Source organism: Rhipicephalus microplus, chromosome 1 (genome assembly GCF_043290135.1).
Source record: "Rhipicephalus microplus isolate Deutch F79 chromosome 1, USDA_Rmic, whole genome shotgun sequence".
NCBI classification, from domain to species: Eukaryota; Metazoa; Arthropoda; class Arachnida; order Ixodida; family Ixodidae; genus Rhipicephalus; species Rhipicephalus microplus.
The window spans coordinates 229,989,417-230,004,916 of NC_134700.1; the positions used below are offsets into that span (position 1 = coordinate 229,989,417).

A 15,500-nucleotide genomic window follows, 5' to 3' on the forward strand; every position below is an offset into this window, starting at 1 on the left:
GTAGCTCTACCTGCTAGTACATTGCAAGCTCATACTATCAGTGTAATAGTTATGAAAACAGCGAAACCATCACCAAGACGAATTATACGCGTGGTAGTTGTGTTCTGAAAACATAGCTCTTTGTCGACTCTCTGTTACTTTATTTTCATTGCTTCAATAAATGAAACTAAGTTATCACTTATTTTTGCCCAGCATAACAGCATAACAGCCAAAGATGGTAATACCTGTTCAGTAATGCTATCAAATGATGTGTATCGTGCATGTACATCGTTTTTTACATATGCACATAGTTTTTAAAAAATCGTGAGAATGAAGAATGTGGCTAGAAATGTTTTCCTCTCAAGCTTTAAGACCATGTAATTGTCATGTTTGTTCTTTATGTTATAAGTAATATTCATTATAGTCAAAATACACTTATTTTTCTTGTGCAGGCTGAAGGTTTTGAAAAGGAAGAAACTCAGAGTGTGTTCGTATGCCCTAAAGGTAAGACTTTGTTCACTTAATTGTGGTAAAGAATTACGTGAACTCTCTCAGCAGATTTTCGCTGCCACCATCAACGTCATGTCCTGAGTATATACATGTGTGTATATTTACATAAAAGCCCAAATCAAAATAATTCAAAAGAAAGAACTTGCGAAGCACCCGACTGAGGATTTGAACGTGTGGCGCCTCGGTTTGCAGTGCGGTGCGTTAAACAAATTACTTCATGCGTAATATAGTGGAACAAAATAAAGACCGACAAAGTTGCACACAAGACAACTGCTAGATTTCCCCTGAAAGATCACTCTGGCTTAACATGGACTGAAGCATGGCTGGACACTCTTTGAGGGGTGTTCACCCATGCTTTATGCTCGTTTGTGCATGTGATTCTATGTCTAAGTGTATGTATGCACAAGCAAAATTAAAAAAAAAGTATTGTGAGGGTGAACGACCCATGCCTCCCTTCCTTTACTACGCCAGTGAAGCCAAGGCAGCGTGCTCATCCTCACATCTGCGGCACACAGAAATCTTATTTGTTGGTTTCCTTGCCTCTTGGGCCACGGATTTATTGATATCCAACCACCCATTATAATAGCTTTGGGCCATCAGATGTCGCAGCCACACTGACGCAGGAGGATTGTATTCGTTTTAAGCCATATACGCATTGAAAATTAAGCAGTAGATGTGAAATATAATACATGATATTATCTGAAACTGGCAGACATTACGCCACGAAAATTAAGGCTGTGTTTTTGTATGTATGTTTGCTTGCTTGCAAGCTTGCGTGCTTGGGTAGATGGATATGTGGGGTTTAACGTCCCAAATTCACCATATGAATATGAAAGACGCCGTAGTGGAGGGCTCCGGAAATTTCGATCACCTGGGCTTCTTTAACGTGCGCCCAAATCAAAGCACATGGGCCTACAATATTTCCGCCTCCATCAGAAATGCAGCCGCCGAAGCTGGTATTCGATCCCGCGACCTGCGGGTCAGCAGCCGAGTACCGTAGCCACAAGACCACCGCGGCGGGGCTGCTTGCTTGCTTGTTTAACAAATCTGCATCGACGTAAAGTAGGGGAAAGAGAACAGGTTACCTTGTGTAAGTACATTGCATCGTTCGGCTTGACATTTATGAATCATGCGCTCACTGACTAATAAACAAATGTGGCATGTTTAGAAACTATTGTAAAACCACCTGCGTCCTCAATCCAAAAGGGCGCGTGTACAAATGAAGTGATGGCCCTACGACGCACGAGCCTTGCCGAAATTGCGGTCCCTTCTTGTTCAGATGCCGTAAATGAATATTTCAAGGAAGAATTTGACTTGGTCATTCCAGAAGACGCAGCGAAGAACGAGTTTGACTTGGTCCTTCCTGAAGACTTGGTGGAGGGATCCGCCCGTGCTTACGTTTCCGTAACAGGTAAGATCATAATGTAGATGCCATGCGTTTGTACGCTGTTGTGAATCTTTACAAAAAGTAAATCTTCACAAATCCTTAATTAAAAAGAAATGATAAAAAATAAATTCTTGTAAAAGAAACACTACCCGAGCCTAAAAGTTTTTCATCAAATATGACACTTTAAACGCCACTAAAGTTCCAGTGGAACGAAAAAAAAAAGGAATACGTGCAGCTATCATTTGCATTTCGGGATTGAAATCGACTAAAGCATAGTATGCATTGTTAATGGCTGATATTACCACAGCGCAAAAGCTGCGTTATTTATAAATTGATGATGCTGTTATTGGCGTGTGAAATTTCCGCCAGTGACCTGCCTCACTTGCTACAACGTGTATTGCACCGTTCATACATCGTGAGCGTGCTGACTGGAACGTACTAGGCAACGTTTACAGACCCTTCACCATTTACAACACCATTCGCAATGTTTTCGAACGCACAAACTTTCTATTGTTTTTAGTTGCAGTTCTCTTAAAGGGAGAAATGCTATACATATAAACGAAAACGCAGCATCTTCGCCGATGAATCGTTCAATACTTTCTACTTCCTTTTCGTACTCGCAGGAGATATTATGGGCCCCGCAATCAAGAACCTCGGCTCACTAGTGCAAGTGCCTACAGGATGTGGAGAGCAGAACATGGTCAAGTTCACGCCCAACGTTTACGTGCTCGACTATCTGAAGGCGACGGGAAAGAACCAAGAAGAAATCGAAAGGAAAGCAGTGAACAACCTCAAAACAGGTAATAGCAATAGTTTAACCTTCTTTATGCTGTTATTAAGTAACCGGTGCTAATTTTAACGTAAAACTACGCACATGTGTTGTATGCGTATCACTCTATATATCATATTAATTACCAAGTTCCTGGAGTAGCATGCCAGGTGAAAAGCAAGATAAACATCTCCAGCTCATCATTGAAATTTCTTTTCTCTTTCTTCACAAAAGAAAATTTGCTATTCTTAGTGCAACTAAGTAGACAGACGTGCTAATACCTGGCTCAGTGGAGGTCCGTGTTTCATCCTCTCTCGCTAGAGAGCCCGGAAATAAATTTGACATTACCTATGGGCCATGAGACTCGTGAAATTCGTAGCCACACAAGGGCGTAACCAGAATTTTTTTTTCGGGAGGGTTGGAAGTGTTTAGCCATACTTTATGTATGTTCGCGCATGCGTTTGTAGGTGTGTGTTCACGTATCATCATCATCATCACACCACCATCATCATCATCATCAGCCTGACTACGTGCACTGCAGGACAAAGGCATCTCCCATGTTCTGCTAGTTAACTCGGTCCTGTGCTTGCTGTGTTCAAATATGAGGAGGTTTGGCCCAATTAGGTAATGCCTCAATCTATACGGTGAGAAAGGTAATACAGCTCATACTATTTCAATACAACAATTCTATTGTTGTTTTCCTCTCTGCTTCACAATGATGATGCTGTGTACATCATCCGAATGTGAAGTGCACTTCACACCACTTACTCATGCAGAGTGAACGAGTATTCGCTTTTTACAGGTTACCAGCGCCAGCAGAAATACAAGCATTACGACGGCTCGTACAGCGCCTTCGGAAATAGCGACTCATCAGGCAGCATGTTCCTCACGGCGTTCGTGGTGAAGTCATTCAAGCAGGCCGAGAAGTATATTCCCATTGACGCCGGTAACCTCAACGAGAGCATTAAGTGGATCATAACCAAGCAGAAGACCAACGGCTGCTTCCAAAACGTCGACACTGTTCTCAGTTCCGGTCTGAAGGTAAGAAACATTAACATAAGCTCTAACATTGTTTGTGTGCAATGAAAATGTGCTGTGCTTGTAGACTAATTTAGGCTTTTGAGGTAATTCCTGTTTTGAGCGGTGACGTTTTCGTATGAGCGTTGCTTTTCTGTCGAAAATATACACAAACAATGCCTGGTCTTGCCTACACCACATTTTCTCGTTCGCAAACATGACTTAACCAAACAGCTCATTTTCGGCGCTCGCTTATGCTAAACAAAGTCGGTCTTACCCTGAACTACAAACTACAGCTCTACCTCCTTACCAACCACAGCCAAGCCTGCCGAGTAAGCGACTGTTACTATCTGCTTTAGCTTTGTTCTATCCACTCTGTATCCCTTGCTGATTTTTATTTTCGGTTTTCACTGGTTAGCTGCTTTTAGACAGTGGTTGAAATCAGCAGCTTCCGTAGGGGGAATAATCAAGCACCAAGTGGAGTCGACTGAAAGGAGGACGAGTGAAATTCTAGCAGTATAAGCGCTGGGGAACTTGAAACGAGAAGGTAGCAACTTGTTAATACAACATGGATGCCTTTGAGATTGGGGGTGCTGAAAGCATCGACTGTGAAGAATGCCAATCTCAGACTGAATCGTTAAGCGACGGTCGGGCTAGATTTGTTTCAGCGTGTTGCCTTCCATCGACAGAATCGCTCAGCTAAAGCGTTGGGCTATAGCGAAGCGCCATGTAAGCCTCGCTGCAGATGTCATCACCGCTATGGCTAAGGCACTTTTATTGCAATAGCAACTATATTAACGGTGTACCTATCTATACGGAGGAAAATCGAAGAAAAAAAAATTGCCCGCAGCTTCCCTCGGGGGAACACTGAGGAGGATGCGGAGCATATAATTGGTTAACGGAGTGTTAAAGTGCGACTTACTTGGGTCGATGGCTAAATTGGTTAACGTGGCTGTGAAATGGGGTGCTAAATTGCGACTTACTTGGGTCGATGGCTAAATTGGTTAACGTGGTTGTAGGAGGGGGTGTTAAATGAGTGAACACGTACACACGTATGTGAAAGGGCGGCGCTGGTCGAAGGGACGTCGATCATTGTGTTTGTGGATTCGTTGGCATTCATTTCACCGCGACCTTGCACGTCGACGCGCCGTACAAACCAACGGACGAGCGGCAACTGAGCGAGCGAGCGCCGACCTTGAGTATATATACAACGCGACGGCGCATGCACTGTCAGCTGTTGAATGTTCTCGAAGGAGAAGCGCGCGCGCGGCACAGATGGCGACGGCGCGATGGCGCATGCGCTGTCAGCTGTCGAATGTTCTCGAAGGAGAAGCGCGCGCGGCACAGATGGTGGGCGACGGCGCGACGGCGCATGCGCGCGCGTCAGCTGTCGAATGTTCGAGAAGCGGTGCGGACGGCGCGGACGGCGCAGACGGCGCACTACAAGGCGCGAGTATAAGATGCTTCCGCATCTAAAAAAGCCACCCCTGCTCCGCACCCAGCTCGTCGCGATGCGATGCGCCAACGCGCGCTTATCTCCCACGCGTACTTTGCCCCGTGGATAGGGGAGGCGAGGGGTTAAGGGCTTGTGTGCGCGCTTATCCTTTCGTGGGGAGAATCGTGTGCCTTGGCCTTTCACCGGAGCGATTGCGTTAGTTGCCTGGGCCACAAAGGGCACTTCGCTCTCTGAGCAGGCCCCGTTTGCGAAAAGAGCGCGTTTTTCAAACAACGAAGTAAAACTGGGACACTCGTTAGTTCGCGCTCATATCTGTATCTGTGATGACGTTTTTTGCGCCGTTTTTGTTTAAAGAGCGCGTTAAGCGTCGTACTGTTAACGTCGTTGGCTAGCTCTCGTCCTGTGTGCGTTCTGTTCGTGTGTCATTTCTGCGTGAGCAGCACTCTGCAAGTTTAGATGTGCTAGCAGTTTTCAGCGTTACATTTCAACTTATTGCTATCGCATCCATTGGTTCGCCCTTGCGGCGAAACTGACTTTTTTGTTCACCTCCAGTTTTTCCAGATGCTAACGGGCAAACAAGCGAATACTCACCACAAAATAAGCCCAAAAGAAGCGAAAACATCACGAATTTTACTAATATTGAAATATTTCAAATATATTTTAAAATAAATGTCACTCACATAGTAAGGAGAGCTTCGAATGACCTATTTTTTTTTCAAGCAAAATATTCAACTACAAACAAAACGCATAGATACTTTTCAATAAACTCTCCAGAACCGCCTTCATTCGGCTGAAGACACGTTCGTCCGCACATGGTTAACGTTATTCAATGATTTCTCAATGATGTTTGAGTGCAACATTCAACCATACTCGTGTGTACGGTGCGCGGGTACAAGGGGGGGGGGTAGCTGTCCCTCTTAGTCACCCAAAAATTTGGGGGTGCTGAATCTGGCGCATACATTGACTTAGTGGGACAAGGGGAAATGGGGAAGGGGCGAGAGCTACAATAAACCTTCACCCTCATTTATGGGGGACATTGTGCACTCCTGCACACTCAACTAATGCGATGTGCAGCGAGACTCAATGATGCTCCTCATTTACATAGACGAATTTTTTTTTCACTGAGCAGTACACTCAGTGCCACAGAATAGAATCTTCCATAAGTTTGATTTGAGATTACTTTTCAGGACACCTGTTAAGTTGTTTTTTTACGAGTAAACATAAGAAGCAGACAAACATGTGGGAACAGAAAAGGAAAAAAAAACGTGCGAATTTCGTTAAAACTAGTCGAAACTCTCGTTATTCAGCAGGGTGTGAACTCGACATAGCTGGTTGAACATACTTTTTGCTATCACGTGTCGTGTTATCTTCATAAGAGCTGCTTTTTTTGCTTTTCACTCTGACACTTTTCCCGCTTATGGTACAGGGCAAGGTTAACTCTACTGCTCCGGGTGCACTGACGGCATACGTGCTGACATCCCTATTGGAAGGCGGCCTCGCTGACGCTCAGGTCGTAGAGTCTGCGCTGCGCTGCATCAGCGCCCAACGGGATCCGAGTGCGCACAACTTGGCTCTGTCTGCCTACGCCGCTGCACTGGCAGGACACGAGTCCGCCAAGGATTACCTTGAAAAGCTCGAATCTATTGCAGTTCACAAGGGTGAGTCTCCGTGACACGGATTTTGTTTGGGGTCAACAAACGACAAAGAAGGCGAATGTTTCGTCAGGTCTGTCTTTATTTTTTTTGCTTTCGTTTCCAGCCAAAGTATGGTGTTCGATTAGGTAAAAATCAACAACAATAATTAGAATCAACATTTTGTGCCTTTTGTTATATATACATCGCTACGTTTTACCCTGACGAAATTATCTGTTATGACAAAGAATAATGCGTGGAACATCGTACAAGTACTCTTACAAATGTTCTTTTGACTAAAACAATAGACCGGGTTTAATGATCCCGCGCATTGCATTCATGACATCGAGTAAATGTGTAAAAGTACATTCCAGTCTTTTTATGTGATTTTTTTTAGATTTTCATAATCCTTAACGCTACGAGCATTTTATACTCAAGGCACAGCTCCCTCAAAAAATTTACGCAATAGCGAAGTGTTTACATTAGTGTTGTGTATATATAGCTGCGTGGTTATGTGGTGGGTGCTTATTGCCGTGGCATAAAATGAGGGGCGTGTTCCGTCATGCAGGTGGCCTTACGTACTGGAGCAATGCCGGCAAGAAGGGACCTTCAGCGTCGGCCGACGTTGAGACTGCAGCCTACGCGGTGCTGGCCTACCTCAAGCTGAACCCACAGGAGAACCTTAACAAGGCGCAGCCAATTGTCCGCTGGATGGCAACCAAGAGAAACAGCCGCGGAGGCTTCCCGTCTACACAGGTATGATCGACCTTTCGTATCCAGTACTTAAACGTCCCTTGTGGGCACATGCCATCAATAGGGAGTTTTGAAATAGGGGGCACAAAAGTTTGGGGCCGCAAAGCCCTTTGCGTTTGCATGCTTTGGGTCAAGCAGGAGCGAAGAGTTTTTGAATAGGGTCTGCAGCGCTTTGGATACTCACCCAATTCTTGGTCACGTCACTTCAGCTGGTGCCATCACGTTTGTTTGAGTAGCAGGCTTGGAGGCTCCCACTAATTTCGATAAATAGCGTCTCCAACGCAGAACACAAACGCGGTTGGGATTTTACGCATGCGCAGTGGCCTTGACGCTAATTATTTGGGGCCCTAAACTTTTGGGGCCTCCATTCGAAAACTCCCTAATGTCTTTCGTTTTACGTAAAACTACAGAAAACGTGAAAGCACGAAGGTTCGTAGTGGTATCCCCGATAGCTAGAACTGCACTTGCTTTATGAAGCTATACACAGTCTGCTATAAAATGCCAAGTGAACAGTTTCAAGCTATATAAAGTCAAGGAAATAAACTGCAGATAAGATTATTATGGTAGAAATTAAAAAGAAAAATTGAACATGGGCTGGGCTCGTAGCGCGTAGGCACAATGGCTGCTGGTTACTAATAGTAACTCACTGGATTCAAAGAGAAGTCAGATGCGTGTAAGGGAGGCAGACAATTAGGTGGGCACATGAGATTAAGAAGTTTGTACGTGTAACGGGACAGCAGAAAGCATACGAGCAGGTTGATATTGGCAACACGGGAGAGACCTTTGCCCAGAAGTAGGTGTAGTTATGATGATGATGACAGTATCTGTGCGAATACGCAATGCCTTTCAGCAAACCAGCGCCAAGTAAAAAAAAACAATCTTATGTGCTACGGAATTAGTATTCGCCCACTATTCTTCTGAGGCATATGCTACGCGTCATGATATATTTTACAATCTCTAAAAGTAGTAATTAAGAAAATAGAGATTGTTTAAATAACTTAATAAATGGGAGCTCTAGCGAAAAATCTTCAGTATAAGCGGTGCAGTGTTTGTCCAGAAACGTCGCATTATTCAATCTTCCCCACGATAACTATTAATCCACTATGCTGCGTAAACAACGAAGGGTGCCTAATAATTTTTCAGTATAGTCATCTTGCGAAAGATCTCTAGTAGACTATTTCTAGCGCTTCTTTTAAGAAGGTAGGTTTATTTCATCGATGCTGAGAATACTACTGTGTTTTAATTTAGCCCACTTCGTTCTTTAAAACGGGCGAAGGTAAAGAATATATTTGGTGCAATTCAACGTAAACACTTTGCATAGAGCTCGTGGAAGACACGGTAAGAACAGTTCTGCCCACATGTGTCAGCTGCGAAAACACGGCTGGCGACCTCAGTTTTAAAGATAGTTGAGACAGTACCTGCGGCCTGGCGAAGAACATCTGCATTCCACATTACTACGAGCTTTATACATTTGGCTACATTGAAGTGTGCGGGATGCAGGTGCCTGTGGTCCTTCCCGCAAAGGCCAGAGCTCGTTCAAAAGATATGCTTTTGTTTTCATTGTGATATTTCGCGAGATTATGGAGCCTTGCCGTTTGGCGTTCAATCAGAGAGAGTGCCGCGGTACTGAGAGCGACTATCAACGATCATGCAGCACGCCATTTCAGCTATAGTATTGCCTCAAATACAGCAGTGCGGCGCCTCATTTTTCCGCATTTCTACAAACAAATCTGCGAACAATTCATTCGATGCATTCTAGGCCCTGCATTCTAATATGATTTGGCTTCGCGTAAACTTCGCAAATATAGTTCATGATATGATAGGCTCTGGCGCTGTCGCATCATAAAGATTTATTCGCTCTTTGAGGGCTGGCGCTGTCTGCTATACATTATTTTAATTTAAACGGAAACGAATATCACACTAATACTCAGCGCATCTGTGCGTCGTGTTCTATGTGTTTTCTGTTCAAATCGCGCCCCGTCTACGTTAATACGGAAGCATGATTTGATCAAAGTATTCAACATTTTACCATATGACGCCAGATACATGCTGAATGGTCATGCTGTACAAATATCCACGTACGTACGGACCTTTAGGTAGGCTTTTAGTTGCGCGCACGCAACAAGTGTACGTTCGCAGCACGATACGTTGCGTACGCTGCAAGCGAAGCACTAAACAGCACGTCCAGTTTATAGTAACGACTACACCGGCATGCGTTTCGTTCAACTAGCCGTATCCTATGAGAAATGAAACAGCATTCGAGTGCTTCTAAGCGTCAGCTTGTGGTAGCGGCCGTGATAACTGCCACTGGCATCCAAGTCAAACCGAATCATTAGATCCACGTTTTTACGTTATGTGCCATCTCGCAGTCTGGCTGCTCTTTCATTCGAGATCTCGCAAGAGTGTCACATAGCTAGCGCTACGTATCGTTACGTTTGGGTGCGTCGGGTAATTTTTTTTTTCTTTTAGGGCGTGCGCACGCATCAATGGGATGTATATGTTACGTACTACGCATGTGCACCTCTCTCTCGAACCCGTGCTGTGTACGTAGGCTTGTGAAGTACGCCCAGCTAAAGGTGTCTAGTTTATACGAACATTGAACATGTGTATTGGTAAATGAAATACACTACTTTATTGTATTTTGTAGAGGTCGTTCTACATACCGGTGGTGTTACGAATGGGAGTCGTGTTTAGAACATGATACCATGGGAGCCTGTTTCATGCCGCACACGTTGGTGTCTCCATATACAATTGAGCTTTATTCATAATCTAGATCTAGAAGCTTTGAACAGGGTCTCATCATCATGCATGATAGTGGTGCTACGTGCGTGCTTGAATACATGTGATACCGCTGGCTCGTTGCCCATTTTATGCATATGAAACATTTGAATTCAAGCAGTGCTAAAGCATGCAAATGTTTTCAACATTTTAGGACACAGTTCTTGGCCTTCAAGCTCTTTCAGCGTTCGCCACATTTGTCAGCAAGGATCCCGTGGACATCACAGTTAAAGTTGACGGCAACGAGGTTAGCGAGACTTACAACCTGAAGGAGGACACTAAGCTGGTCGTACAAGAGAAGAAGGTCGTTAACTTGCCCAACAAGCTCACCTCGGAAGCATCAGGTCCCGGGTGTGTTTTGGTGTCGGTGAGTCGAATTATCTTCTGTGTAAACTACTTCAAGACAATCAGCATTTAACGCTACGTAGGCTTTTCTAGGGCAAATTAAAATACGTACTAAAACTGAAAGAACGTAGTTTCTTCACAAACTCAATCCTTTTATTCACGTGTCGTGACACTTGGCTGTAAACATTAGTATTTTGATTTCTGTGAAGTTTCTGGCTTGCCAAATATTAAAAGAACACGGAATAAAGCCTTGAATTGCGTAGAGACAAGCACAATATGTGCAAAAAGGAATAGCTGTGAACTTGTTTTTTGCATAATTGCTTTTTATGTTTAATATATAACATTATTTTTCTCCGATCCGTGTTTTTTAACCTCGAGTTAGTGCCAGAACAGTGTAGGGCATCACTGTTAGTGATATGATGTCATCTAAATGCATGTGTGAAGTCTATATATAGGTGCTCACTGTCACTGACGCTTACTACGGAAAGCCACTGAGTGATGCTTTGTAATAAAATCATATTTCATATTAACCATATTAGCATAAAAATAAAGTAACAAAACTCATAAAGACGCTATAGCGGAGATAATATCTCATGTTTAACGTCCCAAAACGACGATATTATTATGAGGGACGCTGTAGTGGAGGGCTCCGGAAATTCAGACTGTCTGATCTCCTTTAAAGTGTACTGTCATCGCAGTGTACCTAAGCATCTAGCATTTCCTCTCCATTATAAAAGCGGCCTCCATGGCTGGGTTCCTATCAGATAGTGTAACAGAATACAAGTATTGTGACTCAATCTGAAGTGTTATTGCACATTTAGATTAGACCAAGCCTTTCATTTTATCGCGGCAGAATTTATGCGGACGCTGTTACAGCCTATCCTATGCACGTCTTACGCAGGCCGAAGAATTATGTTTTAAGAGGTACAGAGTGCGCTTGGGCGCAAAAACATTTAAACGAAGTCGTTAGACCATCTAGACTATGCGCTAAATCACCTCAATGGCGGAACAAACGCTGTGTCTGGTTTTCCGAACCTAGTATGATTCCTACTAATGGGTGCTACAATCATTCCATCGCTGTCGCTGAGCTTCTGTGTATACGCATTTATTTGAGTAATTACAATCAAGGTATACATTTGCCTAATATTCTACTGGGCGCTGACTCCGGTTGTTTCCCGTTTAACTCCCGATCTCTTACATATGAAATTCCACCGAACGTGCTGCTTACCGTTCATCAGTGCATCCCTGATCGAAATACAGCACCTGAATTGCCGCTGGCGACACATCTCAATAGGCCAGTGCTGTGAGACGCACGGTAGCGACCTGGTCACTGACATTTTTGTGGAGTGAGCAGTTACATGGATAATTGCATCGCACCAACGCTGTGTTTGTCTTCTCGGTAAAGTTAGGGTTAGGTTCTATAAGCGCCACGCCACGCATTGCTATCGCTGTCACTGTTTGGTCCGTCGGGTGAAAACGTCAATATGTTATTTAATTTAGAGGCTACGCTAGCTAATCATTGTACAACACATTGTTTTTTTTACTTGTGCTCATTCCAGACCACATTGAAGTACAATGTTCATACGGCACCCAAGAGCGAAGGCTTTGAACTCACGGCCACTCCGTCCCAAGAAGCAACAGACTGCAACGACCACAAGCTCAATATCTGCATTAGGTATGCACGTTCCCTGTGCTTACATGAACTTTCTATATAAGCGAAATGCGTGAATTTCTTCCCGTTATATATTTTCAATATATCGTTTACTGATCTTTTTTTGCCGTCACTCAAATGGGACAGTTGAGAAGTTTCACACACTTACCTGACGGGCCTATTTTTATTATTTCTCCAGATACGATGGCGAGCAGCCCTCTAACATGGCAGTACTGGAGCTGAAGCTGGTTTCCGGCTACATTCCTGACGAGGATCACATTTACAGCGTACGTATTGACACTCGCTTAATGTACTCTGAATATTCAGCAGTGGCCGATGTAGTTTTAACGATTCACTTCAGAGTCTGGAGTTCTTGGCTACTGCAATTATAATTCATTATACCTGGGTACTCAGGATCATCTCAGCTAGTGAGCCGCCGTCGTAGTATTTATAGCAACAGCCGGGATAGTGAAAATAATCGAAGTGAGGGAAGGGGTAACATGTGGAGGAAATTTAACAAAGTGTCACATAACATGCCTGTTTGAAATATTGAAGAAGTCTTTTCTCATATATCATATACGGGTCATATTTCAAAAGTGCTTGACGCCACTTTTCTTTTTATTCAATACTACAAGCTTTATACAGGTCCAAGTCAGGTGAGGTGAAAATACAAACAAAATAAAGCTAACAAAGCAAACATAAATATAGGTAATACAGCTTTAAACCATCACAGTGTGATGGAAGGCGACAAGGCATTATTCCAATCTATTGCAGTGCGATGAAAAACAAGAAAGTTTGAATTATTCTTTTCGCTTAAAATATGATCTCATTGAATTTGGATGATGGTGGCGAGTAAGTCCTGATGTTGAAGATGAAAGATAGGGTCAGGGTTTAATCGCTAGTTTCCAATTTCAAAGTAGGTAAAGAAATTGTAGGCGCGCGGTTTTCCATTTTAGTGCAAGGCATCGAACATTGTTAGTCTGCATTAATTCAATTTCAATTCAAATATTCTCACAAAGATATCAATGCTTATTTGAATAACAACAAATTATGAAATGGAGGCCAATTCTGTCTTTGTAGCTTACCCCAACAAAGCGTTAATAACAGCAATACGTGAGAAACTATGCCAGAACTGCTCACTAAAGTCACAAAAGCTTTTTTTTTCTCTTCTGAAGCAGAGCAAAAGTTCGCGGTCCATGTGTTTGAGAACCCTTATTGCCTGCGATGTAACTATTCATGACACGTGAGTTAAGGGCTGTGGAACACAAATGCATGAAACAGCGTTACTTAAGGAAAGAGGCTGAAAGGTGGTGGTGGTGATGGTGGTCGTAAAGTGTAACTATATTACAAGATTCCAGGAAAAGTAGTATTCAATTAAAAGAGTGGCAAAATAATGTTATTCTGCGTTCAGAATCCCACAATATCTTACTGAGATACGGCATGAGTTGGTGTGGTGCTGCTTTCTCGGCAGTTATACCGTGAGAAAGACGTCAAGCTGAAGAGGCACGAAGTTGAGAAGAACCAAGTGAACTTCTACTTTGAGGAGGTAAGACACTGGCTTTTAGGCAAGCATGAAGAATGAACTTGCACTGCGAGTGCGCACTGCAGTTCATTTTAGATGCTCTGCTTCACTTATTGAATAATATTGTGAACATCTCAGACCAACTTAAAGGAACACTAAAGGCAAATATTAAGTCGATGTTGATAGCTGTAATAGTGTTCCAAAAACCTAGTATTGCTACATTTGTGCCAAAAAAGTCTTTAATTTGAAAAAAAATCACGTTTTAGCGGTTGGCGTCGCATTAGCGCACTTCAAATCGCTCGTCTGAAAGTGGCCGTCCCACGTCACTGCTGCCTTGCACAACGTTGCCCGGCTTTACTTCGTGGCCGCCGACACTAGTAGCAGCGGAGAGAACGTATACCGGGAGTCACGACAGCAACAATAACCATTGAACAGTTCTTAGCCATGGCCTCCGAGATAATAAGCGTGCTTGGTTAAACTTGACTCCGCTAGATGGCACGTCCTGCCCAGTTTAACCAGATGAACATTGAACTTTTGAATCACTAGCGCCATTCCCCATAGTAACGTCCGGGGTTTCTTTAGCTTATATATCGAACAGAAACGAACAAGCAGCATTTTATTACGTCTTTTGATAACAGAAGATTCTTTATTCAGTGCAGCTAGTTTGATTACTAGGGATTAATTGCAAGTGGTATGTCTGGCGTAATAGGGATCATTTTGCGAGTGTCCTATCGTAGCGCCTGTGTTCTCATGCATTTACTTTGATTTCTCGGTAAGTAGGGAACTTCTGTTGGTAATATTGTTGTTTTAAACGCTGTCATACATTGATCTTTCATTCTGAAATAAATATTTGACTTTAGCGTCGCTATAACGAAATCCTTCCTTCATAAGTTATTCTGGTAGTCGTCTGGCTCATAATAATAAGCCAATTGTCAACGTACGTCAAAATTTAATTATACGTGCATATATAACGCAAGTTTTGTTTTCGTGAATTCGGGCCCTGTTCACTACTGCATTCATCGAAAGGAATAATGAAAATGAAACGTACAAATCAAAAGGTCATGCATAACAAAAATGAAACTAACCTGTTGCGCATTCTTAAAAAAACGTTGAAAATGTGTTTTTTTTGTGTTACTAAAACGTATATATATATATATATATATATATATATATATATATATATATATATGCACTTGCGCAGTTTATAACGAAGCCAATCATAGCGATGGAATTCAGATTCGCAATGGAGGATATATCAATGTCGATAGCTTTCTGGGGCCGAACTCTCAAAGGTTACGGCTCATAAATCGCGTTTTTTATTGACCAACTGGCTTCGCACAGAATATCTCCCGCATCGCCATTGACAATTTCCTTTGCGAATCATTCTACCGCAAGATCTCTTTGTGCAGGCCTTTGTTTTCTTATATAATATTGGCTTCACAAACAGGAACAGTGCCCGTGGGGATTATCTACAATGTATCTGATTATCGTGTTTTGTGAGGAATGAATATCGCTCTAAAATCAAACTTTTACCTACAAATAAATTTTCGCTAAGTGTTATTACTTGTTTTTATTTCAGATAACGTCAGAGAACAAGTGCTTCGACGTTCGCCTTCACCGCGAGTTTGCCATTGAAGACGCGAAGCCCGCCACAGTGAAGGTCTACGACTATTACGAGCAAGGTAAATGCACTTAACCGAAT

The 15,500-nt window shown here is 43.1% G+C and overlaps 2 protein-coding genes across 47 annotated transcripts in view; one reads left to right on the forward strand and one right to left on the reverse strand.

Annotated features, from left to right (window-relative positions):
• Nucleotides 1-15,500, forward strand: part of LOC119159557 (alpha-2-macroglobulin-like protein 1) — a 164,455-nt gene that overhangs the window by 147,725 nt on the left and 1,230 nt on the right. For all 45 annotated transcript variants that reach the window (XM_075891542.1, XM_075891540.1, XM_075891532.1 and 42 more), the window contains 11 exons: nucleotides 432-483; nucleotides 1,817-1,900; nucleotides 2,500-2,676; nucleotides 3,448-3,686; nucleotides 6,545-6,776; nucleotides 7,318-7,505; nucleotides 10,435-10,647; nucleotides 12,185-12,300; nucleotides 12,476-12,563; nucleotides 13,748-13,822; nucleotides 15,378-15,480. In XM_075891542.1, coding sequence (XP_075747657.1) covers nucleotides 432-483; nucleotides 1,817-1,900; nucleotides 2,500-2,676; nucleotides 3,448-3,686; nucleotides 6,545-6,776; nucleotides 7,318-7,505; nucleotides 10,435-10,647; nucleotides 12,185-12,300; nucleotides 12,476-12,563; nucleotides 13,748-13,822; nucleotides 15,378-15,480 — 1,567 coding nt within the window. The remainder of the gene's footprint in view (nucleotides 1-431; nucleotides 484-1,816; nucleotides 1,901-2,499; nucleotides 2,677-3,447; nucleotides 3,687-6,544; nucleotides 6,777-7,317; nucleotides 7,506-10,434; nucleotides 10,648-12,184; nucleotides 12,301-12,475; nucleotides 12,564-13,747; nucleotides 13,823-15,377; nucleotides 15,481-15,500) is intronic.
• The window catches only part of LOC119166605 (uncharacterized), a 171,620-nt gene that overhangs the window by 144,432 nt on the left and 11,688 nt on the right, over nucleotides 1-15,500 (reverse strand). The window lies entirely within an intron of this gene.